The sequence below is a fragment of the Eleginops maclovinus genome, chromosome 9 (assembly GCF_036324505.1).
Source record: "Eleginops maclovinus isolate JMC-PN-2008 ecotype Puerto Natales chromosome 9, JC_Emac_rtc_rv5, whole genome shotgun sequence".
Taxonomy (NCBI): domain Eukaryota; kingdom Metazoa; phylum Chordata; class Actinopteri; order Perciformes; family Eleginopidae; genus Eleginops; species Eleginops maclovinus.
The window spans coordinates 23,261,293-23,287,348 of record NC_086357.1 but is presented as its reverse complement, the minus strand read 5'-3'; the positions used below and the strand labels follow the sequence as shown (position 1 = coordinate 23,287,348).

Here is a 26,056-nt window from a genome sequence, read left to right as displayed (position 1 = left end):
AAGGATAGGAGGCCAGAAAGGGGAAAGTTAGTTTGATATGGAGCTGCAGAAAGACATTCCTCTTCAAGGAAAAAAAGTGCACAAAGCGAGGGTGAAAATGAGATAGCTGAATTTCCCCAAAGAGAGATAGATAGACCCGATCATATCTCACCTCCATCTGCTGGGTCAAGATACAGATGGGTGAAATGAGTCCAATATAGAGAAATATGAAATATTCAGCAACCAAATAACTTCTATCCATTTCACCAATCCAGGTCTCTGAAGAGATGTGTTGGTGTGTGTGAGCGTTGAACATGAAGTGAAATACAATTCATACACAGCTCTGGAATTTCAAATAAGAAAATATATTGTGATTTACTGTAATGAGAGAAAAATGGAGGGTCACAAGCCATCAAAGAAAGGTGAGCAGCTTGAATTTGTATTTAAATAAGACAGAAGCGATGTAAAGCTCTGTTGAAGAGGACGGTTATTTCCCTTAATATTGATGTCTGATCTCTTCCTATGTTAAACCATTAGTATCGTGTTGTTTTAAAATGAATATGAACTTGTTTCATTTGCATTATTCAAGGTCTGAACTCAGCAGCATACCGATGGACTGTCTGATCCAAGTGAAGGATTTCAAGGATCTTTGGGTCTGGAGTGAGGGGAAAATGGAGTGTGAGATGGGACGGAGAATAGGAGCAGCGGGAGCGGTATCGCAGTCGCTTTACCGCACAGTTGTGATGAAAAGAGAGCTGAGCCAGAAGGCAAACCTGTTTTTGTTCCTACCCTCACCTATTGTCATGAAGGATGGATCATGACCGAAAGAACAAGATACAAGCAGCCGAAAGGGGCTGGCATCTCCCTTAGGGATAAGGTGAGAAGTTCAATCTTCCGCGGGGGGACTCCAAGTAGAACCACTACTGGTACCTGGTAAGGAGGCCAGGTGTTCCAGGCATGTCCAAGCTAGGAGGGGACCGGGGGTAGACCCTGGACCAGGGAATATATATCTCTACGCTGGCCTGGGAGCACCTTTGAATTCCCCAGTCAGAGCCTGTTGATGGGGCCAGAGAAAGGGAAGTTTGGGGCCCTCTACTGGAACTGCTACTTCTGTGACCCGACTCGGATATGTGTAAAAAGATGGATGGATGGATGGTCTGAAAACACTGCCTCTGTTTACTGGTTATTTTGACCAGTTTTCTGCAAATAAATTCCCTAAATGACAATATTCTTACTTACATTTTAGGAAAATGCACTCAAACAAATACCTATAAATAGTAAAACCAAACAACCAAAGATATTCAAACAGTGGACCATTATTTTTTTCCACAGCTCTATGTGTCCTGTGTATGTGAAGAATGGGTAACAAACAGAGAAGATGCTGACTGACACTTTATGGAGAAGCAGTTTTTAAAGACAGTTTGTCATTATAGGCTGAAGCAGCGCCTCTCTGTCTTCCTTTCACTGAATAGTGTGTTTGCAGATGGCTGGAAGAATCTTGTCTTACAGGAAGACAAAGAAAGATTGACTGAGCGTTAACTAAGAACAGGAAGCACTGATGAAATCATCAATATCAGAAACAATGAAAGTGTCAAACACAGAAAGAGAAATGATGAACAGAAAGCCAGTGAGTTCATCACAACATCTGAGACATGTGCTGTGTAAGTATAGGTGGCAGCCCTCAGATGGATCAGCTGAATCACATTCCCGTCATGCCAACCCCGGAGCGCTCTGGTTCATCCAGTGACAACAGAGTTCAGCTTGAAGCATATTTCACGGCTGAAAGTGACGCAGGAGCAAACACCACTCAGAGCTTGGGAATTCCTCAAAGGCAGGAGCAGGAAACAGGACAGTTCATCTCTATCTGACACAGTCCAAGAGGGGCAGCCGTCAGGGCAACACACACTTTCTCCTTTGTGTAACGGACGCTTCTGATGTGAACAGATCCGAGTACAGACGAGATATTCTTTATAGCATCCTGTGAGGCCAATTTAAAGGAGCAATGCACAGATTTCTACATGTAGAAGTCCATTTACTAATCAACAACTATAGTTTGGTGTTTTCAACTACTACTAGGTTGCATTATGGGAAATGTTCCAGTTTTTGTATTTGGCCTAAACTAGTTTGAGCAGATATGATGTATCTCCAAAGTAGAATGTGTAACAAGATGCAAAAAAGCAAACCGTTTAAGTTATTATTATATACAAACAAATTGTAAAGGAATATTCTTTTTGATATAAATTAAGAAAACAATATTTGGTGCTCAGATAAAAGCTGGTATACTTTTTTATATTGAGGAAAAACATTTTTGGGCCGTGTGTGACCAAAGAGGGAAGCCTTTTTGTCCTTTTTATTGGACTTTTCATTTGTTTTGTGACTTAAAAGATGCAAGGTAGTTGGTGGAAGTTAATGACACACAATGACCTGAAATAGGTATTTAAATACAAGGCATTTAAAGGGGGACATATTGTATCAGGGGACCACAACGGAAATGTGCCATATAACTTTTGTTCGTCTTCATTTATTTTTAATGAAAGCAATCACTGCCCTGACTGCAAGGGACAGTTTAAATTGATTCAATAATGAAAAACTGTGGCTTCCTAGCTTTAAAATAAGATAACCCAGGCAGGATTTTTGTGGGCTGTCTCTCTCAGAACATGAGACTCAACAAGTTCAGCTTCTCTTCCTCTATCAAATCTTTTCAAAGGTGCGCCTTATTTTGTTTCGCAAGCCAATCAGAGCATTGTGGGCGGCCTGAAAAAGACAAGTGCTATAATGCAACCTTTTAGACAGAGGGAGAACACAGGTATATTAAGCATGAGAACAATAATGGGATTTTTGAGCGAAAAAAATGTTTAACTTTTTCTGATACAAATCTGAAATACAGGAACCTGTAATTGCATAACATTTTCCTTTTAAGCGTGGTATTTTGAAGTAAGCGTTTCAGATAATTCCACAACACTCGTGAGAAAAGGTTACAAGGTGCATGCATTAAGAAATAAAATGCAGGAAATGAGAGCGAAAGGTGGAGTATAGGTGACTAAATGTAATTTCATTTGCTAAGGATTGAAAATCAGAACATCTCAGCTGCTTCGATTTTACCCTTTCTTCATCTCCCGCTCTCAAAAACCCGTAACTTATGACAACAACGCTTAGAAATAGAAATAGAAAAAAACATCACATTGCTGTAGCACTCCAATTAGGGTGGAGGAAATCATTCAGCCTATTCAGAAAAACAAGTGCTGTGATGATTCACAGTGTGCAGAGAGTGGACTGTTCTCATTCACCTTGATCACAGCGTCATCACTTTCTCTGACCCCACAGATGTTGCACCAAAGGTAAAGATATAACAAGTACAAGAAGAGGGGCCATAGCTTGAACAGCACTCCATTAGCACAGAGCAAGAGTAATTATGCTCATCTCCCTCCCTCTGGTTTGATACAGAAGTAATGATCGTAGAAGTTGCATTTATAATTACTGGCTTCCTGCACAACCTCAGTACCCCATTTGGTTTTTGGAGAGGACATATCTCTTGCAGTTCATGGTATTTAACAAACATTAACTTGCAGGAATCCAAAAGCAGGATCTGTTTTAAATAGAATTACATCTATGGAGGATCGTGGGTTTCCTTTTGGGAGCAGGACCAAGAGCTTAGTGAAAGATTCCCCCCACATGTTCTATAAGTAGCTACACATGTGCTCAATGAAGACGGAATAACTGCGTTAACTTCACCATGCATCGAGGGAGCATCCGCCATAGGTGCCGCCCCCCTCCTGTGGTTGAGGGTGGTCAGAAGACCTTAAGTGAGGGCGCAGCATCAAACAGAGCGCCCATCTGAAACCGGATTATGCAATATTTATCTGTTCTCTTCTCAGGGAGCACGGCACATGAACTCGGGGAACTTTCAGGAGCAAAGGATTAATTTGCACGCATTGGAATTAGCGCTCAGATCAAAGAGAGTGAGGTGTCATGGGAGTATCCAAAACCTCCCCTGTATCTAGAATAGAGATTTCACTTCGCCGTGTACCACTTCTATTTTCATAATGATATGGAGAGAGAAAGCGAGAGAGAGAGACAGAGAGAGAGAGAGAGAGGAGGAGGAAACATCAAGGGGGGATAGCCGGAGTGGAATTTAATTAACCACCATGTATATGCAACAAAAACCTAGCAGACCAAAGCTAAGATAGTACACAAGGAAGGACAGAGTAAACAGGGAGCAAAACAAAGTTAGCTAAAACATACACAGGGATTTTCTCTCCAGCTCGGAGACTTAACGAGACTAGCCGACTTTCTGCGTGTAACTCAGGAGAAAAGACAGATTGTGAATTGGGACTGTGTTTATTTGCAGATTTCCTATTTAAAAACTGAAACTCTGCATCGTTGTTTACCCCGAAGGCACACCATTATGTAAGGATCCAGGCAAGGACAAGAGAGCCATTAGCTTTAACACTTGTGGGTAAAACACACACACACATAAAACACACACAGACAGACTGAGAGTCATTCCTCTTACCGTCGCAGTCACCCAAGTGGGCCACGTTTCCCTGTTCAACATCTTGCTCGAACGGTAGTCTGCAGAGGAGAAGAGACACGGTCATTAATCAGCTCGGCCACTGACACGCAGCACAGATCCTCTCTGATAGAGGAAAACTATCTCAGTGTTACAGCAGAGGACACGTTACAGGGCAGCGTATATATCTCTGCAAGCTGCTTTAACACTTTGATTGTGCAAGTCTTTGTTTTTATCATGAAAGCCCTTCGTTAATACAGCAAAAGAACCCTGGAGGCCCCTTGAGCAGACTAATATCCTGCAATAATCACCATTATAATTCAAAGATAACCACTTATGCCCGCAGGGGCATTAATTAAGCAGATTAATGCGCTGAATTACAAATATTTCTAGGTCAGCATAATCGTCTTAACGTTGAATGTTTGTGGCATAAATATAAAATCCACATCTTTAAGAATTAAGGAGTAAGAGCATGAAAATCTGCATTAGTCATTAATATGGAGGTGGTTAAAAATACATAATGATCATCAGGTTTAAGGAAAAAGTTATAAAAAGTGAATCCCAAACTTTACTCATATGTTACACGTCTACGGAAACATCCAAATATCTTATTTCTACAACTCAGGCCTCTTGATTTAAAACTCATTTCCCATTTGGGCAACAGGGGAGAGTGGAAAACTCAAAGGAGAAAAACATATGATGAGGTGAGGAAGCCGAGAGGAAATGAGAGCAGCACAGAGTCCAGGTGCAGAAAACACAACTGCTGTTAATCATGGCTCATATCAGGGAAACAGCACAGAACTGCAGAGGACAGGCCTTGGTCAATGAGTGTGTGTGTGTGTGTGTGTGTGTGTGTGTGTGTGTGTGTGTGTGTGTGTGTGTGTGTGTGTGTGTGTGTGTGTGTGTGTGTGTGTGTAAACTGAGGGGAATTGAGTGGAAATACCTGTAACTAATTGATATAACACACAATGCACTGCATATGCTATAATCATCATCACATAATGAAGCATATTTTCAAAGTTCCTTTGTACTCAAACCAGACACACACATTGGATATCTGGGTTAAAACTGCTGACACACACACACACACACACACTCAATCACACACAAAAACACACATACATTAATCCATTCAATACATAAATTCAGGCTGAGCTAAAAGAACTGGAAAATATAACTTTACACTGAGAAACCTGTTAATGTTCTACTTTCTGCAGAGAGGTACCGGGTTCAACAACTTTAAGGATTTGTTTTGGCTATTTCCTTTCCAAACACATATATTTAAGTACAGTCTAACCTTAAACTTTACACATATTCTTCCAAAATAAAGTCACATAGACAGAGCAGGCTGCCCATAAGTGATAAGAGTTAAGAGTTCTCTGGTATGCGAGGTTAAGGAGATAGAGAGTCGGAGACACTGAGGATACAGATTGTTATGACTAGGACTCGTGGAGCCATTGAGATGACTCATCGTTAGATAAAGAAGGTACTTCCTGGTCTTTTGCTGGATTAAAAGATTCAGAGAATAGCTTCAGAGTGTGACTGCATACTTGTCTTTATATTCTTCTTAAATACTGATTAAGACACGTGCATTTTCAAGCACTCCGTCTACCTATGTTGTAAATGTGACATCTTTTTTAATAAACACACGGACGGGATCCTTCGCACGTCTGTCCGTCCTGGGAGAGGGATCCCTCCTCTGTTGCTCTCCCCAAGGTTTCTCTTATTTTTCCCCCGTTAACTGTGGGGTTTGTGTCCGATGTGAGGGTCGAAGGACAGAGGGTGTCGTAGTCATATTCTGTACAAACTGTAAAGTCCTCTGAGAGAAATATACCATGTGTGATATTGGGTTTGATGAGTTGTGTTGTTCATGTTCTGTTTCTCTTTGCCAAAACCTTTAAATGTAAACCTTTTAGTATCATGGGTCACTGCTCCAAAATGAACCAACAACAAACCTGTCATCCAAAACCTCCATTGTCCGCACAAAACAATACATCTTAATATTAATTCATGGTGATGTTATCAAGGCGTATTTTTTTTGAACAAACAACTTATTCATAATAACCAAACACTCCAGACTTGTTTGAATAAGAATCCATCAGAGATCATTTGGCAGCAGGTGACTTTTTGTAAGCCAATGTTATAATTTAAGCAGAAATAAGAGCTTTTTCAAACTTACGAGGGTATGAAGTACGTTTTGAATACTTGCCAACATCTTTTTTAACTTTAAAAAAGGCATGTTTGCTTAAAATGTTTGCTTGATCATTTGTGGTAATGAGTCAAAACCACTAACAGCACTTTGTATTGAATAGGAAAGTCTTAACACAGAAGTAAATAAGCATTTAAAGTTCTACATGGCTCCACTAATAGCGCCGTTACACTGAATCACTCTCTGGCCTAAGAACAACATTTGCAGAACCCGAGCACAAAAAGCTCTTTGGGACGAGTGACGGAGCAGGAGTCAGTATTGTAATTAGCTAAAGGCTCGGGCAGCAGCGCAGCCAACGTCCACGCTTTTAATGCCTCGAAATCAGCGTGACAAATGAGTGCAAGTGCACGGTGAACCGGCAGCAGCAGGTTGTCACCCTAATAAAGAAAAATGTTTTGTTTTGCAGCTGGCTGCCTCTCACGGACCGTTGGTCATTACTGTGTATACATCGCTCGTTGGTCTCCGTGTGCGTGCAAGGCTTTCTTTATTGTTCTGTTTTTGACAGTGTTTTTTATATCCGGCACATTCTTAAAAGGTACATTGGTTGTACATTTTAAGACTTAATAATAAAAAGGAGATTGATAGAGACCATATGGGTGTTTACAACAATGATTCCAGGTCAGGGGTATACTTGTAACTCAGGGGGGGTACTTCTCCATTTGGGTTTGTTTTAAGATTGTGGTAAAGCTCAGCAAATGTTGTTCAAATAACAATTAGATATAACAATTATATCTAAACACTGATTGTCTATGACGCCCAAACTTCACATGTTATACTGCTTATTGTACGGATCAAAACACACTGAAACAGAATCATTCCTGCTCAAGTAATTTGCTTATTGTAGTCAGGATGTCCTCTAAAAGTGTTTGTTTAGATCTTTCATACATGTCAACATATACATAACATTTTGAACCTGCTGTACGTCTTCTGAATGATGAATCTCACCTTTTCCTTACCGGAAAACCTTGTAAAATCTAGCTGACAGGCTCGACTGCAGCTGAAAAGATTATAGTCCAGCGTTGGAAAGTTTTTTGAAGATTTTCACCTTGAATGATCGTCACGATTGCAAGACCTGATACAATTTTAATGTGGACAGATTCGATATCTAACTTAAAAGAGCTCCTGATCGAATAAGAATACTGTCCCTGAGTGGATATTGCTGTCCTGGTGGTTGGTGGAGGGGGGTGTAAAAAATCATACGGATAAAAATATGTAATTTTAGATTTTGAATTGGAATTTATAGCCTACAGTTTACAGTAATACAAAAGAGTTTGAAACCACTGTATTGGGCTTGAAAATGGTAAATAGCATGACAAAAATCCATCAAGTGGTTTCCATTTTAGTTAGAAAGTTAGTAGAAAGGATAAAGGAGTGTTTTGTGTCAATACTCTCACTGACAGAAAGTGAGGATTGTTTTGTATTATCTTGTTTAGCAGTACGATAACAACACTAAGTCAGAAACTCGTTCTCACAACAATAAAACCAAACATAAATCAATACATCCCCTCATTGAAACACCAACCACAACTATTTTTATACACGATACAAAACTTCCTTCCCTCGGAAACTTACCAAATTACAACCTAATGTCACATAACATCCACGGCTCAACTCTCCTCTGGCGTCAGTTTGCACAGAGAGGTTGCATTAGTCCACAAGGAGGAAAACCACAGTAACTCAATGCACAATCGATTGTCGAGTTGACCGCCCTTGGAAAATCAAATCAAGAGCAACACAGAGGCCTTTAATAGTATTCGCAGGTAGCCTTAGGTGGTCTAGAGGCTTGTGTTGTCTGTTCTGCTGGCACTACACCTGTGTTCTGAAGCCCTAATTCAATAAGAGGCCTGACTAAACAGAGATTTGATTTCACGGGAGGGAGGCAGCTACGAAGACCGCTCCGTTTCAGTAGCAGGAGGAAAGGTCACACTGACACACACACTGATGTTCACACATATCTACACAGCAAACTGTCTGAGAACATCTGCATAACATGGACTGAGTTGCACAAGAGAAACAAACACAGAACTCTCCTCTCCGTCACACACCTACCCAGTGTTTACGACCACCGCTTGATAACAAACAAAGTGAAAGAACATCTGCAGACATCTTGAATCAATAATGTAGACAGTGCACGGACTGTGTGACAGGCTACTTAGAGAGTGCAGATGTTACTCTGAGGCTCAAGTAGCCGCAGATAGAACCAAAGACTTTTAGACCAGATAAAATATATATATGGGACCTGTCTAAAGATGGCCTGCTGGGTTTGCTGTCAGACAGAAACCTTGAGAGGAAGGATAAAATGGAAATAAATCAAATACAAACAAAACAAAACAACAAATTGGAACAAGAAGAGGAAGGTGATAAAACAAAACTGTAGATGGACTTAAAGGGGCCCTGTTATGCCTTTGTGGGGTTTTCCCTCTTCTGTAGTGTGTTATATACGTTTAAGTGCATGTAAATGGTCTGCAAAGGCTAAAATCCCTTTCTCTCCAGAGGGCGGTTCTCTCCCACACTGCCTAAAACGCCTCCGTTGGACTCCTTTGTTTACTTCTGTAACATAGTGACATCAATCTGTAACACTCCTGCTTCTACTGGCTAACACTCCAACACATTGTACGTGATAGGTTAAGGGGCGGGACATTTCTAAGTGGTTGACCAATCACAATAGAGCCGGCCGGCTAACCAATCAGAGCAGACTGGGCTCTGGTTTCAGACAGAGGGTGAAAAGAGGTGCTGCAGCACAGGCAGTATGAGAAACATAAAGAGCTTTATGAACATTAAAGCATGGAGACAAGTCACAGTAGAGGAACAAAATATATGACAGTATATGAGGCAGGGTTTGTAGTGTGTCGTAGTGATACAATATTGAGAGATGTAATACCTTGTTCCGGGTCTGAGGAAAGAGCAGGTGCTTCCTCGGGTCCAGCCACAGTAAGGATCTCTCGAGGCGATACAGTTCCTGCAGAGACAAAAAGAAAATCAATGAAAATCAATCTTCTTCTCACTTTAAAATTCCCTTTATCTAGCTTAAATGTTAAAATTCTTGACTCCAAAATACTTTACTCTCCAATTCCACTCATGAAGCAGCTGGGCTGCAACTAACATATTACTTTCATTATTGATTAATTTAGGGATTCAATTATACTGTGTTATATTGATTCACTTCTTCCAAGAAACCTTTTCATTTTCATTAATTTCCAATTTCTTCAGGCTTGAAACTTTGATGATGTTATTCATCACAGTGAATACATTTTCGTAATATACTTTAATATTGAGCAGGGTGGAAATGCCGTTGAGGGAAAAATCAGATTTTATTTCAAATGCTATCAGCTTAATTAATTCCAGTCATTTTTGAATAAAAGGTAAAAAGCTGTGATTCAGATGCAGATTTAGAGTTTTTGAAAAAGATTAAAAATGTACTTTTTTCCCTTAAAGTATGTTTATGTTATTGAGACATTCTTGGCTTCGAAAACTCTCTGCAAAAGAAACATTTTATTAAAGCAAGAACCGTTTCACAAGCTCCATGTTGCGTTTTGACTCTCACACAGCATCGTTCCTGAATGTGATTTATTAAATATTCATCTCTTAAACATCAGATGTTAGGATGCCCTTGACAGCAGCAACGAGGAGAAAAAAGCTGCTTTCAGGTCAAACTCAAGTCTCTGAAAGTTCATTTTTATATTGCACTGGTGTCATGAATAGAAATAACTGCATGCCTGAAAGGGAATCAAATTAAAAACCTGTCGTTTATTTTGAAGTGAATGTCAGAGATGTCGAATAGCCTAAAAAGGATTAATCGTTGTTGACCGGTAATGTTTTAAACCTCTGACATGGTCCTTTAATCACTTGCTTGTGGTTAACTGCACAACATTACTTTTTAGTGACTGGTCTGTGCGAGGGGGTTAAACAAGGTTTAAATGTCAATCTGAAGGCGGACTGTAAAATTATGAATTATTAACGATTAATGTAGAAAGAAATGTAGTATGAAAGATGTGTTGAAAGGAAGCACTCACAAATACTCTTTGAAAACCCGAAGCTGCCGAAGCGTGACTAAGAAACCTCGAATACACTCACATACACAACATTAACTCTCAGGCTCTCGTCTAAACACTAACACTCACACAACTAAACGCACCTCAGAAAGCATGTAAGCGTTTCTTAATGTGCTCTGGATTACGCGCTTGTGTGACTCACCAGGATCAGTGAACACACTGCACGCCTGATGCACTGCTCCGTGTGTGTGTGTGTGTGTGTGTGTGTGTGTGTGTGTGTGTGTGTGTGTGTGTGTGTGTGTGACAGTGGACACTAACGGGTCACAGCCACAGGCATGAAGACTAGTTAAATGTGCCAGTGAGGGAGAATGAGTCTGTATAAAGGTCCTTGTGTAGGTGTGTGCAGGTGAAATAAAATATATGTATTGTAATATTTAATTTTGTAGGATTAGTCGACTCAGGGTACTGCTGCACCTTCAGTTTGAGTTCAACACATTCCCAATGGTAAAAAGCCAGAATCAAAACTGGAGCTTCTGATAATCCTATAACGGCTAGATAAAGTGATGAAATATAATCTCTCTTTTATATTAAAGAAAGCTAATTAATATCTATCACTTCTGGTTATGCCTTATACTGTACTAAAACTAATGATGCATTAATACCAGATGTTTCTATGTTTCATGAAATCAGCAGTTTCAAACAAAAACTAAATGAGACTACCACACGTCATCAGGCCTAGCATTAGCCGCCTTTAGCTTAGCGGTGGTTGTGAAGCCATCGGTGATGTAGTCCGTTTATAGCCTATCGTTAGCTTTTTACTTCTGCCGATTGCATTATTGCACAAAACTGATGATGCATTAATATCAGATGCTTTTATGTTTCATCAGAACAGAGGTTTCAAACAAAAACTAAATGAGACTACCACACGTCATCAGGCCTAGCATTAGCCGCCTTTAGCTTAGCGGTGGTTGTGCAGCCATCTACGCTTTAAAATCACAAAGACGTGTTAATATGTCGAGATTTTCCTGCTTAACAAAACCTTTAAGAATCATAAACATCTGTTTGCCACTGATTTTCTTCTCTGCAATATTGGAAAATCCAATATCCCTTCGCGCCAAGGGACCCCTTATCATGATAACGCAATAACATCATTAATGTTGACCAAAAAATAATCATCATGATTACAGCGAGGCTTTACAAGGCTTTATCATATGCAATGCTCTAAAATATAAAAGAAGGATCAAGCCAAACATACTATTACGTCCCATTATAAACTCCAAAGGTTGTTGAACCATATTTAATACACCCCCTCTCCTCTGACTCAGTTAGATGTAGTGGGGGATCTTACCATAACCCTGTGTCACTACAGAAAAATGAGATCCTCGCTGTGGTATTCACCGTTGGGACTTTACATGATAACACTTACTCTGCCGAAGGGACTATACGCTGTATCGTACATCTGCTGGAGGTTCAACTGATTTATGCTCCGATGATGTTAAGGCTACCTGTTTAAACTCAAGGGTTCCCACATGAGGATATTAAAGATGTAAGCTTTTCACCTTTCCCACAAACTAGGGCGAGCATGCATTTTTAAAGTGACACTGGATTGAAGATGGTGTCGTTTGTCTACTTTTATTATTATCTTTTAAACTCATCTATGATAAAGGTAAGATTACAAGCCCAGGTAAAAAACAAAGCATCATATTTAACGGTGAGGTATTACACTTATGGCTTTTATTAGATTTCCTCCCAATTTACAGGCGCATTTTATTGCAACAGTTAACAGATTATCACTTTGCTCAAGGGCACAGTGACAGTTGTTATTAGGTTTTGGTATGGAGGGAAATTGAGGTCAGCAACAACCCATGAGCGGGCCAAGGTGCACAGTGTCAGGCTCAAGGACACTTGTAAAGGCCAGATGGTTATTAAACGGTCACCTAACTTCTTATTAAACCACCTTGCTGCCCTTTTTCTGCTTCCGGACGGACGGTGCTGGCCGCAGACTTACTTCATGCATCGGGAGTAGAGCTGGCATCGAGCCACCGGGTACTCTGACCACACAGGAGGGGAAGGCGAGGAGCAGAGTGTGGCTCGCCCGGTCCAGAGTCAGAGACAGCAGCTGCCTGGCCTGCACAGAGTCCTCAGCACACCTGCAAGACAAGGCAAGGGAGGTTTAATATACATGGCACGTTTCAATTCAAATTGCTTTACAACAAAAACGCATTAAGATATAGTGAAACAGAAACACGCTATAAAATAACATTGAAGTTCATTTAAATTAGATATTTTTTATTTGAATTAAAGCCCCATCCCAGTGGCAATGAAGACTCTTATTGCAGACCTTCAACTTCATATATTTGTATAAATAGTTATTTAGTTTACTCTACAATAATTTGCCGTCACAAAAACCTAGTTTCCCCCTGGATAATTAAAGTATCCTCATTCTGAAGAAATTAAAAGCCAAGAGGATACAAATTTAAAAGAAGCTATAACAGAATAAGACAGGTTATAAAATACAAGAATAAAAGCTACAGCGCAGTGTGAGATAGGAATAGTTATATCATTTAATGAAATGCAGAGCTAGAAAGTAGTCTTCGGCGTTCGTGCCGGTTTCTGGGAGTTGGTTCCAGAAATAAGGAGCGTAATAACTGAACGCTGCTTTTCCGTATTTAGTTTTTACTCTGAGGACAGAAAGTAAACCCTGTCCCAGATGACCTGAGTGATCTACATGGTTCATAATCTAGCAGAAGATCAGAAATGTGGCCTTTAACCATTCAGGGCTTTATAAACCAATGGTAGTATTTACTTTTGTGGGAAGAGCAAGACAGTGAACAGGCCTCTAAACCGGAGTGATTTGATCTTCGTGTTAGTTAGGAGAACACACACACACAAAATGTATTAGGTCATTTTAATTACACAACCAAGACTGCACATTAGACCTCTGACCTCACTGAGCAATACCGCAGTAAAAAAACTCCTGTGACTCAATGTGAAACAACCAAACATAAGCAGCTCTATAAATAAAAGCTGTAATAAAACTGAAAGAGATCAATTATGGAGCCAGATGTTACGGTGTCAATCCAGAGGTGTAGGGGTTTGAGAGGTTGGCTGGCCATCCAAAAACAGCCGCCAGCAGCTGAATCGCTTCTAATTGGCACTTAGAGCTACGATAGCCGGCACCGAGCTGCCTCCATACAGCAGATTTATACCTGTTTATGCACATGTACGCTCATGCACAGGTTGGTTGTATCTGGATGGTTTATGGTAATAACATTGCGGCGGACCCACAGTCATTAAGACAAATCTATCATCCTGCTTAGGCCGAGCTCTGAGTCATTTTTCAGAGCCAATATCCCAAAATAGGAAGGAAAAGGAGGGGGACAGATGAAGGGAGGGGGGAAAATCGAATAAATAACTAACAAATGCAGGAAAGGGGAAGAAACAAATATTAGAGGCTTATGAAAAGAAAATATTGGAGACTGGACCTAGATCAGATACGGGGAGGAAATAGGAGAAGATATAGGGTCTATTAGTGCTTCATTTCTCTCATTTCCTGCTGTATTATGGCAACTGCACTATCACAAAGAAACGATTTCTCTCTGTGTGGACTTCCTCAAAGATGACTGTGTTAGTGGCCCTTTTCCTGTGTACCCTGGGGTTTATTAGAAGGCAAAAGGCATCTCATTGTCTGTGTTTGGGAGGGGAGGATGTCGGTAGCCTGGCCTGGAGCATAAAAAAGAAGGAAAAAAAAGAGACCCTGAAGTGGCCGTGCTCTGTCTCCTGATTAGCTGGGAGCCTGCTGTGCTCGTCGGACTGTCACTGACCTCCTGGTGGACTCTCCAAATTACCCCTCACACAGTGACTCCGGTCCACAGCAGCTCATTCATCACACAGTCTGCTCATGCCATCACTATCGCTCATTTTGTCAAGTCTGGAGCAGAAACTTGTAAGCTGAGACACAAATTGGTGAGCATATATTGGGAGTGTTTGGAGAAGAAGGTTGATTATTAAATAAGAACGGCACTACAGAGAGAACGTGTTTCCAGACAGTTGGTTTTGAGAAATAACCATCTATGTTTCCCTATTGCAGAATATAATGGTATATATATCAAGAGCACAATTACCTCGACAGGAAGCCAGTGTTTAGGATCATGTTCTCTCTTTTTTAAAGGCCTCAAATTAGCCTCGGTGAAAGATAATCACCAGCCAAATCTGCCTGCATCTGTGTGACAATCCACCCCCCCCCCTGCCCTGAGGCCATGCACCATGTGGAGCACTGCCACGGAGAACAAAAGCAACAAAAAAAAGAAGATTGAAAAGGCATTGTACCCGGTGTTCATTACGTAGTGGTGGGCATCCAATGAAACCACAAAGCCTCATGCAAAATGCTAATTAAAAATGACAAGCCTCCGATCTTTTGTCAAGATCCAGATATTAAATGTGATTCAGCTTCAGACCGAAGATAACAGGTCATTTCTTCCTGACATTGTGTAATGTTTGGTCCCGATTAAGGATAATGTGATTTTATCATCCCTTCATGACTTTCTGAATTTATCATTATGCTTTTATACAACATGTCGGCAGCTCATTAGGAGATGTTCAGATTTCCTGATAACGAATTGCAGCCTCTAATCCTGTTTTCTCTTCTGCTGGCCCTATTTGTATTCTCTGCATGGGGTTGCATCATCTCAGCTTCTGCACAAATTATGTGTTCCTCTCAAAGAATAGGTGAGCCTTTCTGCATAATTCAGGACACGTCATGTTTCGAGGACATGTCATGCCTTTCTGTTTTTTCCCCCTGCGACTTTTTTTGTAGGCGTATCCTCCCACCAGCTCCTCGCACTGTGTATACATCAACCCCAGATGTCGTTTAACCCTTTCTTCTCCTCCGCTGCTGCTGCTGTACGTCTCCAGCTATTTAACATAAAGCTCTCTATCTGCACAAGCTTAAATATCTCATGAATAAATGTGTTAATAAAATCAGTAGGAATGAGCTTACCTGGCTCTGAGTGTTAAAAAACATCACCACCAACTCTAAAAACAACTAATTAACACATCATGCAACAACCTCACAGTGACAACAAAACCACAGGAAGTTACTGGGAAAAAGGAGCCCTGAATATAACACCTGTAAAACTAAAATGTAAGGTTTCACACCTCTATTTTCGATCAAATTGAACAAACTAGTCAATGTGTTAATTGGGGTGTTTTAAAGGTGCTGGTACAGAGAAGTGTTGCACACACGCTTCATGTGCTAAGCTAACGTTGTTTTTAACCTACAGACCTACTCAAATCACTTTAATAAGAAAGCTAACAAACACATAAAACCACATTTCCAAAAGCCATTCTACACGCACTTCAAAAATATACACCCATTTAATTTCTCTGTTCAGTTTTTTTTTCGTCTTACTTATCAGGGTTGTATCCCTCCAGCTCCTCCAGGAAGATGTTGCTGTTGGTGACGGTGTTGTCCTGGTTGGGCATGATGAGGAACTTGAGGATGGTCCCTCTGCTGGACCCCAGGAACAGGACGGTCCGGTTCCTATGCGGCCCGGCTTCTGTATCCACCACGATCTTATTCAGCTGATACCTGGAGAGATTTTACAGCAGTGCATTAAGAGCTGCGTGACTCATTTGGGACTTTTTATCCTTTAAAAGATAAAAGCACAGTGAATCGGCTTCGACTGGCAAATGTACGATTTAAGTGCAATACAGCTGATTGGTTTACTGTAGGTGTAAAAGACGCTTTAAATCATAATATGCCATTTTCTCTTGAGTCACTGCAAAATTAAGTGAATTCCATTGAGACGCAATCAAATTTGCATAATAAACTAATTATGGCAGACGTTCAGTCATTAATAATATCAGTCAAGTAAATGGGCCTGTGTAGCGACAATGGCAGAGTGTGGCTGAACTACACACCGTCCTGCGTGTACGAGTCAATAGACAAGAATAGAGGCCGTGTTGTGCCGGCTGTTTAATATTCCTCATACATCCAGTTCCCATAATCCCCTGGTGGCTGGTCGGCAGCGGGACTTCATATGGCGGATCGCACAGAGGGAGAGAGAGTGCATGCATTTATGAGCCACAGCTGCTCGACTGCTACCACAGGCTTCAACACCCAAAGTGTTTAAACTCAACAGAAGGAGTCCACAGCCCAAACACACACGCACACCATATGTGTGTATACAACCCTGTCTCCTATACTGGGAGACATCAAGTTAAATTGGATCAATTAGTGTTTGAATATAAGTTTAAAAAAATCCATGTTAGGAAGTGTGAATTAACAGACCATTTCCTAATTCCTAATTTTTTTTGATTGAATGCACAGCTGACTGCTCACTAATCTCATGTAACTAAGTTTCTCAAACACAATTAGAAAACTTCCCAGCTTACATTGTTTGAAAACTCTCAAGAAACACTTCTTTTTTGTGTTAAAAAAGACGTTTTTGTTCTACTAATTTGTTTTGCCAAATATTAATTAATGAAAGCATAATTAACACTTTACAATAATTCCCCCCTGGCTGGCAGACAACTCACTGCTCCATAGCCTCTCTTGTGAACTGGAGATAACATTCTACATTTACATTATATTATATATTATACTTATTTAATATTCCATTTCACTGCATTATTTGTACATTTGTATATTTCTCATTTTATTTTTAGTTCTAATTATCTGTAGTTTGTTATTCTTCTTCTTTTTGTATTTCGCTGCTGAAATCAAAATAATTCCCAGTTTGGAAAAGTATTTCTGATCTGATTCAGATTAATGCTAAGATTATGTCAAACTGTTTTTTATGACTGGAGTTAGCAGCGAATGGAAATCATATAAAGGATGTCAGGGTGGATGACTGGCATACAAATCATAAAAGTAAGACAATGATCAGGTTTTAAATTGTTAATAAGTGAAAAAACACTTCAAGTCAATTTTATATTCTCAAATATCTCCGCTTAATCTTAAGGAACTTCAAAATAACCATGAAAAATGTGTATTATGCTTTGGTTCAATATCCTGAATGTTTTGCAAACAGATTGAGCATTATGAAGCTTCTCCGAACATCCCCTTCCTCTCGGAAACATAATAACTCAGGGACGGGGTTTGTGTTTGACGGCTTATCTGACTTCAGTCTCACCTGACCATGGTCCTGACTATCCAGGGTCTCTGTCCTAGCGATGGGACGGCTTCATCCATCAGCGGATGGGTCTTGACGAAGTTGAGCATCTCATCAGGAAACGCGTTGGAGGAATTAAACCTGGATCCTTGAACAGCGCAGCCGCCGGGTCTGAGGACAACAAGGTTTCAGCAGATGTTTAGCAGACCTGCTGGTATGATTCGCCTCTGTGAAGATATGGTTATATAATGAAACAGTCTAGACTCCCATTCATCAACCCTTTTGATTAAATCAGATTAACTTTGTGTTTAAGGTATTTTGCAAGGCTATGTGCATGAGGTGAAAACATGCTTTTAGATTTGTACAGACGAGATAAATCCTTTTCAAAAGTGAATTATGTAATGCACTCCAAAGCCATGAAGCTTGTGCAATAGTTTGCCCTTATCAGTAGGTGTGTCTGTGGATATGTGTGTGCAAACTGTGTATGTGATTGCATTTTATTGTGTACTTTGTAGTGTGTATGGGTTAGCATTGTGGAACTGCAGGAGGAGTCCAGGCGGGACAATAAGTATCGTATCATACATGGAAGGTGCTTTATAAATAGTTGATTGATTGATACTGTGACCGAATTGAACACAGCTTGATGTACATTAGCGTATTCCCCTGATAGCAGCATAACCACAGGTGTGTATAAATGTATTACAGCCGTCTGCACCTTGGCTTCGGGATGACTTCATCTGGAACAGGTGTCCAAATAGACTCAGGTGATTTCTGCTCCTTGAACCTCCCTTCAAACACGGCAGCTAGCTGCTCCATGTCGAAGGCACACACCGCCGAACCTGGGATACTAGAGAGACAAGAGACAAAGAGGTGAGACGTATGGGCGAGACAGAGTGGTGAGACAGAGAGGTTAGACAGAGAGGTCAGACATCAGCTGATAAAACACCTTGAAAGAACTTTAAATCCTTTGTTAGGCTCTTCCTTCTAACAGCAGTAAAGAATGAATAGGTGTCAGAATAAAAGGGAGATAATACCATTACTGAAAAACAGGCTGTGAAACATGAAAAAGCAAAGAAGTTTAAACGTAGAAACTCTTTTGTGACTGAGCAAAAAGGGAAAGGCTTCCAGCGAAGGTGACAAATTGGATTTGGGCTGTTCCTATTTTGATGTAGAACATTTTAACACAAAGGAAATTGTTAGTGAGACGGATAGAAAGACTGGATAAGACAGACGCCGTCAACTCCGTGGGCGAAGAATAGATGTGCGGCGGATGCAATAGCTAGATTAGACACATGAAAAGATCTTGGCTGGAATTCCTGGAATATAAAACGAAAAGGGAAATGAGTCACTGAATATTTTTCCCTTTCACAACCGGTGGTGGGGAGGGGGTTCTTTTAAACCTAACAACACATCCAAAAAAAAAGCCCAGAGCACATCGGAGGCTGCTCAACTGCTCGTGAACCCTGCCACAGGGAACAAAACATCTGCTCCAGGAAGGGTCCATATCCTACATGCACACAATCAACAAATGGAGACAAACTCACACAAAGATACACTATCTCTGCACTGAGATGCTACATCTGTACACAGAGAAATAAAGAGGGGAATGTCAGGAAAAGATAAGGAATGAGTTTTTGAAAAACATCCCATGCTTCACGCTCCGAGTCTCGCCTCTGTGCTCTGAATGTGTCCCCGCCAATGACTAATGGAGTGCGTGGTGTGAGAGCTAGTGACTAAGAGCTAATACCTTAGCGATATACACGCATTGAGAAAACCTGAGAGACTCAGTCACCTGCAACCTGCTGCTACAGAGATCCCACATATCCGTTTCTGCTTTGCTCTCTCTTTCTCGTTTGATGGTCATGATTCTGAGCGGTGATTTTTTTTGAGTGCCTCCTTGAAAGCCTCTGAAGGGTTTGTTTGGTAAGGCATGGGCCCGAAGGCTGGATTTCGGTTGCAGCAGGGAGTCGTGCCATTTGATCAGGTCACGCCATCTCCCTCAGTACTTATCATTCATGGGCAGGGATGTGAGTCAACCCCGGCCAGCGTGGCGGAGCTGCATACATATCCGATACGCTGTCTCCCTCAGGGCCGCCGGCACCAGATGTTATGTGTGACATGTCTGCCAGCTCTGCACGGGTGCCAGCTTGGCTTCCTTTTTCTCTACCTTATCCCACCCCTGCAGGTCACTGGGTCCGCCCAACGTACGGCGCTGTGTCTCGCAGAAGAGAGCCAAAAGGCCTCTGGCTGTTTTTCCTCGTTCATTATTCTAATTTCCACTGTTTAGTATTCTCTCTTTCCTTTGTTTTGTAATCCACATGTGTCGATTTCTTGTACACACATTTCATTTTCCACAACTTCGACTACTTTTCTGTTTACTGAAGGTGAGCCTGTCTTTCTTTCTCTCTGTCCATCTGTTCTTCACTCTTTCTCCTTGACAGGCTGTCCAGAGAAGATACATAGGGTGTCCGTTAGAGAGGACTGCAGCGAAGTACTTCCTCACTGTTTAACAAGCTCTCCGTCAGCTTGGAATAACACAAACAGTCCTCAGAGACACATGATGCTTCGGAGAGTTGAGTAAGGAGAAACAAGTGGGAGTCAGGGGAAGTCTTAATGTCAATCCTGTAATTAGGGGTTTAACTTTGAGAAATTGTAGAGAATCTGAAAACTTTGGGATGTAAAAACTCCACTAATATACGGTATCAATAATCACATGGGAGCTATAGCTTTCACGTTAAAAGGTTCCAACATTTAAAGTTGAGAAACCTTACACACTCTGTGTATACTGTACAAACTTCCCTCTGAAGGTCTGTGTATATTTTCTCGGATCATTTTCATCATATTTTTTTAAGGCTTTGTTTTTGTTAACTGCATGGATGGGCTTGACTTAAATTTCCACTATTATCAGTTTGGATCCAGAGGGCTTTCAGATAAACTTTGGGAAAGTTTCACAGCAAAATCAGATAAATATGATGGAATAAACTTTGCAAAGGACATGACCTCACACTAAACTTACTGACCTCTGGTCCAATCTGTCCAAAATGTGTTTGGCAGCACGATGAAAAGGCTCCCCTGGTGTTTAAAGGAATAGTTTGACATTTTGGGTACTTATTTGTTTTAGGATGCTCTGGTGAACTCAAATGTGTTACACAGCAAGAAAACGATCCTTCAAACGTGAGCTATTCTTTATGCAAATCTATCGCTTCTACACTTATTATTTTTCAGCACACATTTGGGCTTGGGATATAAATGTCTTTTTCATCATTTTTAATAGTTCAATTTACAGTTATGAAAAAATATAGCTCAGATATCAAACCTACATCCCGAAAAGTTTCATATTAAACCAGTGGAGCTTTTAACTCGCTAATAATAAGGTCTTTTCTTTACCTCGCCTGAACTTTTAGCCTTTAACTTCTTTTTTAAATATTATTCATCCTCCAGCTTTCATTTATTCTCCCACACACCTCTCAACTGATATACTTTTTTCTTGTATCCTAGCAAGCCTAGTTTATCATACTTTTCTTTGACCTTTTCATACCAGCTCTCTGTAGATTTTACATTTTATACATTCAGAGGATCCAGGCTCATGTGGACACCTCTGTAACAAGTGTTTTTTTCCCTCATGACATGGCTCTGCTGTCAAATACACATGGGGTTCCCTCCCCAGGCCTATTTTGTAAGCCAGATAACTCACTATGTATCCCCTTGTTTTTCTCTACTTGTGCTGGCCCCGGGGGGACTAACTTGCACATCTGTGCATCCTCCTGTGTCACACTTCTTCTGGGACAGTAAACCTGTTCTCCTCCTGCTCCTTGTCCTCCTTGTTTCCCTTCCTCGGCTGTGTATACCCAGAGGGACATCCCGCTGTCTGACCCTGGTACGTGGTACATGGGATTCCATACGACTGAAACCAAAAATGGCCTCCAACGTTCAGGATGCACCAGGTTTATTTTGCTTTGCATGGGATGTTTTTTCTTGCATTCCTGCATGGCTCCATTAAACCTAATGAGACCACGTCAGTCCGCTCCAGAAGCAAAAGACATTTTCAGCTGCCAAAACAAAAGCAAGAAATAATTGTTTGTTTTTTGTACTTGTCTGAGGATGCGTGAAGACGTTAAGACTACCCTGTGACATCTCGCTGCTGTTGTTTCCGAAAACAGTATTTGAGCAGCTGAATATAGCAAAGAGAACTTTTCTCTTCTTCTCCCCAAAGGTCTCATATTTTCATCCTCCCTCTTTCGAGTTTGCTGTTGCTCCCTTTGCCTCCTTGACCTCTTGAGCTTCAGGAGTGTGAGTGCAGGAGGTGCTCAGTAGGATATCTGAGATCTTCTTTCATCCCGTTTTGAAAGGAAGGGCCTGGGGCTTCAGAGGTGGATGCACGGAGGAACTGACAACTGGAGGTGATTTTATACTCTGGAAGTAAAGACTGGAGGGATCCCACACATGCAACTTCATAACATTTCAGGAGCTGGTTTATGCCTGCAAAATTATTCCTTGAGTATGCGAGCGCAGGAGGAGATGAGTTACTTCACAGTGCCCGGGGGAGACTCTGGGAGGGCCAGTTAAACCTCAACTTCATCCGATTATTCCCATTTCTACAGTCCCACACTGTATATGCTGCCCGGGGCCAACAGGCAGGAGAGAATAGCTACTCCTTTACTCCCAGGTCCTGCCTCATGCTGTTTTCCCTGCACGCTGCCAGCCAAAGCAATTTGTCCGGCAAGCACTTAGCCAGTGTGGCACAGTGGCTAAGTGGGAGTTTTGCAGCACACCTCACACGTTCTCGCCGTCTCTTTATACTCATTTTCCTCCATCACGCGTCTCCTTATCCATTCATCAACACCCCCCCTCCTTTCGCTTTCTCTTGGCTGGCAGTTATTTAAAAATCGGACCCAGTGGCAGTTTACCCAAGCAGGGGTGTGTGTGTTCAGCTGGTTCTCCTCAGTGGCATGCTGCAAATGCTGTTATCTGGGAACCATTGTGAGAATGTTTGTGCATGTGTGTGTGTGTGTGTGTGTGTGTGTGTGTGTGTGTGTGTGTGTGTGTGTGTGTGTGTGTGTGTGTGTGTGTGTGTGTGTGTGTGTGTGTGTGTGTGTTTGTGTTTGTGTGTGTGTGTGAAGCATCCATCTGTCTCTGCAGGCGGTGGCTTTCTCTCGCAGCGTAGTCCTTCCAAACACACAGATAAGATGCAGCTGATGAAACAGTTTTAGATCTCAGGGAGAGCAGGGGATGCACGTGTTGTCCATTATTGACTTCCTCGTCCTTGAGTTTCTCATCCATCTCTCCCCCCATCTTGTTCGCCCGTCTCCCTCCTAATTCTCCTATCTGTCCTCTCTCCTTTCACATTTATATCCACACTTTTGTGTCCTTTCCTTTACCCACTGATTTGAGACACTACTCTGCAACTATAGATCTCGATGTATCCAAAAGAAATAAGAGATGGTATAATACTGGAATCCTGCTGGCTGCATTTAAGTGGGACACTGTATTGATTCCAGACCAGAGTCAAAGGAGGCAAGCGTTTCTATATGTTTTCCTCAACGTCCTGCACTGCCAGACACAGTAAGTGCTATCAGGGCTATTAAGATTCCAGAAGTGAGATATCACAGAAAAAATGTCCTGAATATTTTCTATAATTTGAGCTACTTATACTGCAATATGCTATAGCAATAGATGAATGTAAAGTGTACCAAATGTGTTTATCACAGACATGCACACAACAAAGTTACTCTTAATAACTTATTTATCTTCTTAATAAAGAGACCCAATTATGCTAATTTCAAGGTTCATATTTGTATTCTGTGCCTCCACTGGGACATGTCTCCATGCGTTAATGTTCAAAAAGCTCTTTATTTTTCTCATACTGCCTGTGCTGCAGCACCTCTTTTCACCATCTGTCTGAAACCAGAGCCCAGTCTGATCTGATTGGTTAGCTGGCCGGCTCTGTTGTGATTGGTCAAACTGCTTAGAGATGTCCTGCCCCTTAACCTATCACGTACAATGTCTTGGAGCTATAGCCAATAAAAGTATGAGTGTTCCATAGTGATGTCACTATATACGAAAGAAAACAAAAGAGTCCAATGGAGGCTTTTTCAGTTCCTCTGAAAGGGAACTTTGGGATTGACCCCTTTGCAGACCATTTAGATGCACAAAATACACTACAGGAAAGGGGAAACCCCAAAAGGCGCAGGGCCTGTTTGAGTATAGGATCACATTTTTCTTTCTAATGTTGATAATACAAAACTCAACACTAGAACATTATTGCCTCTCCATTCAGAAACTCATTTCCTGCATAATGCGGGATTTGAAATATATTGTATGTGTGTCTCACATAAATATTTTGCTCACACTCCTGTCTCTCAGCCTCAGTTTGGTGTGTGTGTGTGTGTGTGTGCGTGTGTGTGTTGGCTTTACCCACAGTCTTCAATAATCCCCAATTTACCGGGCAGCATCCTTCCTCTCCTCGCCTCTCACCTTTTTTCAATTTAATCTTGTCTTTCAACAAATCACCCTTTGTCCTCAATGAAAGCGTTCTGTGTGTCTTAAATTACTCTGAACCCCACCATCCTGACCTCTGCTCCTCTTTCATTTCTCCGGAGATCTGCCTGGCCTGTAGGAAGCCTTGCTCTTTCCAACTTCCCAGCAGAGGGAACAAACTATGGTGGTCTGCTAAGTTTTCAAGGTGAGCAGTGTGAGTGCTGCTACACACTGGGTGTCTATCCCCCTCTCCATGGGAAGTGTGTCAAGATGTGTTGCTACGTCTGTGTATTTCTTAACAACACTCTCAGGGTGATTGAATCCCCTCTTCTCCTTTTCTAGAGAGGACACGGATAGAAAATCCCTCCCACTTCAGCCCAAGTCCAGCCACACTAGTACTCCGACCACGTACTTTATACACACATGCAGTCAAATAAAGCTCCTCATTTGAAGGAAGACAGGTAAGGTATTGATCTGGATCAAAGATTCCTATACAGGGTCTGCACTCAGACAGAGAATGTGGAAAGGTTGTGGAGCAGTAATGAACTGATAAACAATTCAAATAGCAACTAAAATATAATGGTTAAATAGTTAGCTTTGAGGAATTAAAAAACTAAAAAAGCTGAAGTATTTTGACGTCAACATTGAGAAAAAGGGCTGAATTAAAGTAAATCCCTTTCAAATAGTTTCAGATAGTTTAAACAGTTATTGCTATTTTGGTGTGAATTTAATTACCAGGGTCAATGCACAGTTATCAACATTAGCTAACCAGAGTTAGCTAATGAGCTAAATGTAATCTTTAGGTTATATTGATAATTGATAAGTGTAAAACAAAGCTAAATGTAAAAGATATCAGCGTAGACAGCAGGGTTGATGGTAAAAAGTACAGAAAACCACCACTTGAGTGCCTGTCCTTGTGCACATTTTTGAGCAGAAAATGAAATATCTTTTCGTGTTTCTGGTTTCCAGGTGAGTGTTTGCACGTTGTACCTGTTTGACGGTGTGGAGAACACCCCCAGGATGATGTCTCTGCCGTGCATCCTGATGATGGGGCTGGTGGAGTGGAGCAGGTTAAAGTAGAAGTGGGAATCCCCGGGGACGGAGCAGTTCAGACGGGCCTTCAGGAACGAAGTCCACTGCTTCTCGAGGACGCGCTGAGACCCTCCCAGATCACGTTTGCACACCCGCGCCACGCGTGACACCATCACCTGGGAGTCACCAGGCCCGGAGAGAAAATGACATTCAGACGGGTGTATCTGACCAAGCATGGCTCATATATATATATATATATATAAAATGATACTCTGGGGGAGTAAACTTTGTGTTTCATCTTTCAAAAAGGCACATTTAAAAGATGAATGGAACTTCAGAGTGATCTCTACAGAGAGATGTGCATGCTATTTGCAACGCGGAAACCCTTTTTTGACCTATCATTGTTTTATAATGGTGAAATCTAATATCAATTATTCATAAAAATGTCATTGTATCTCAAAATTGCTTCTTTGAACATCCTCACCCACACAACAGTGATGCTGTTTAAGTATCCATTTACTCTGATCTCAGAAACATGTCAAAGACCTCGTGCAGGTACTTATCCTCAAATGGGAATTGTTAATTTTGAAGAGAAGATCCTGACGCTGATACATATTATTTTTAATAATAATGCATCTCCAGCTCTGGTTAGGTCAGGCCATATACAAAGCTATTACATTGCTTTTCTTGGGTTAAAACCAACATGAAGTGTTTACTCAGACCATTATTTATCGGATTAGAT

The 26,056-nt window shown here is 41.2% G+C and overlaps 1 protein-coding gene across 1 annotated transcript in view; it reads right to left on the bottom strand.

Annotated features, from left to right (window-relative positions):
• sema6bb (sema domain, transmembrane domain (TM), and cytoplasmic domain, (semaphorin) 6Bb) overlaps positions 1-26,056 on the bottom strand; it is a 134,312-nt gene that overhangs the window by 22,884 nt on the left and 85,372 nt on the right. Inside the window, 8 exon segments of the mRNA XM_063892269.1 lie at positions 4,493-4,551; positions 9,580-9,657; positions 12,699-12,736; positions 12,738-12,840; positions 16,101-16,280; positions 17,827-17,976; positions 18,521-18,652; positions 25,273-25,490. Of these exon segments, the coding sequence (XP_063748339.1) occupies positions 4,493-4,551; positions 9,580-9,657; positions 12,699-12,736; positions 12,738-12,840; positions 16,101-16,280; positions 17,827-17,976; positions 18,521-18,652; positions 25,273-25,490 (958 nt within the window).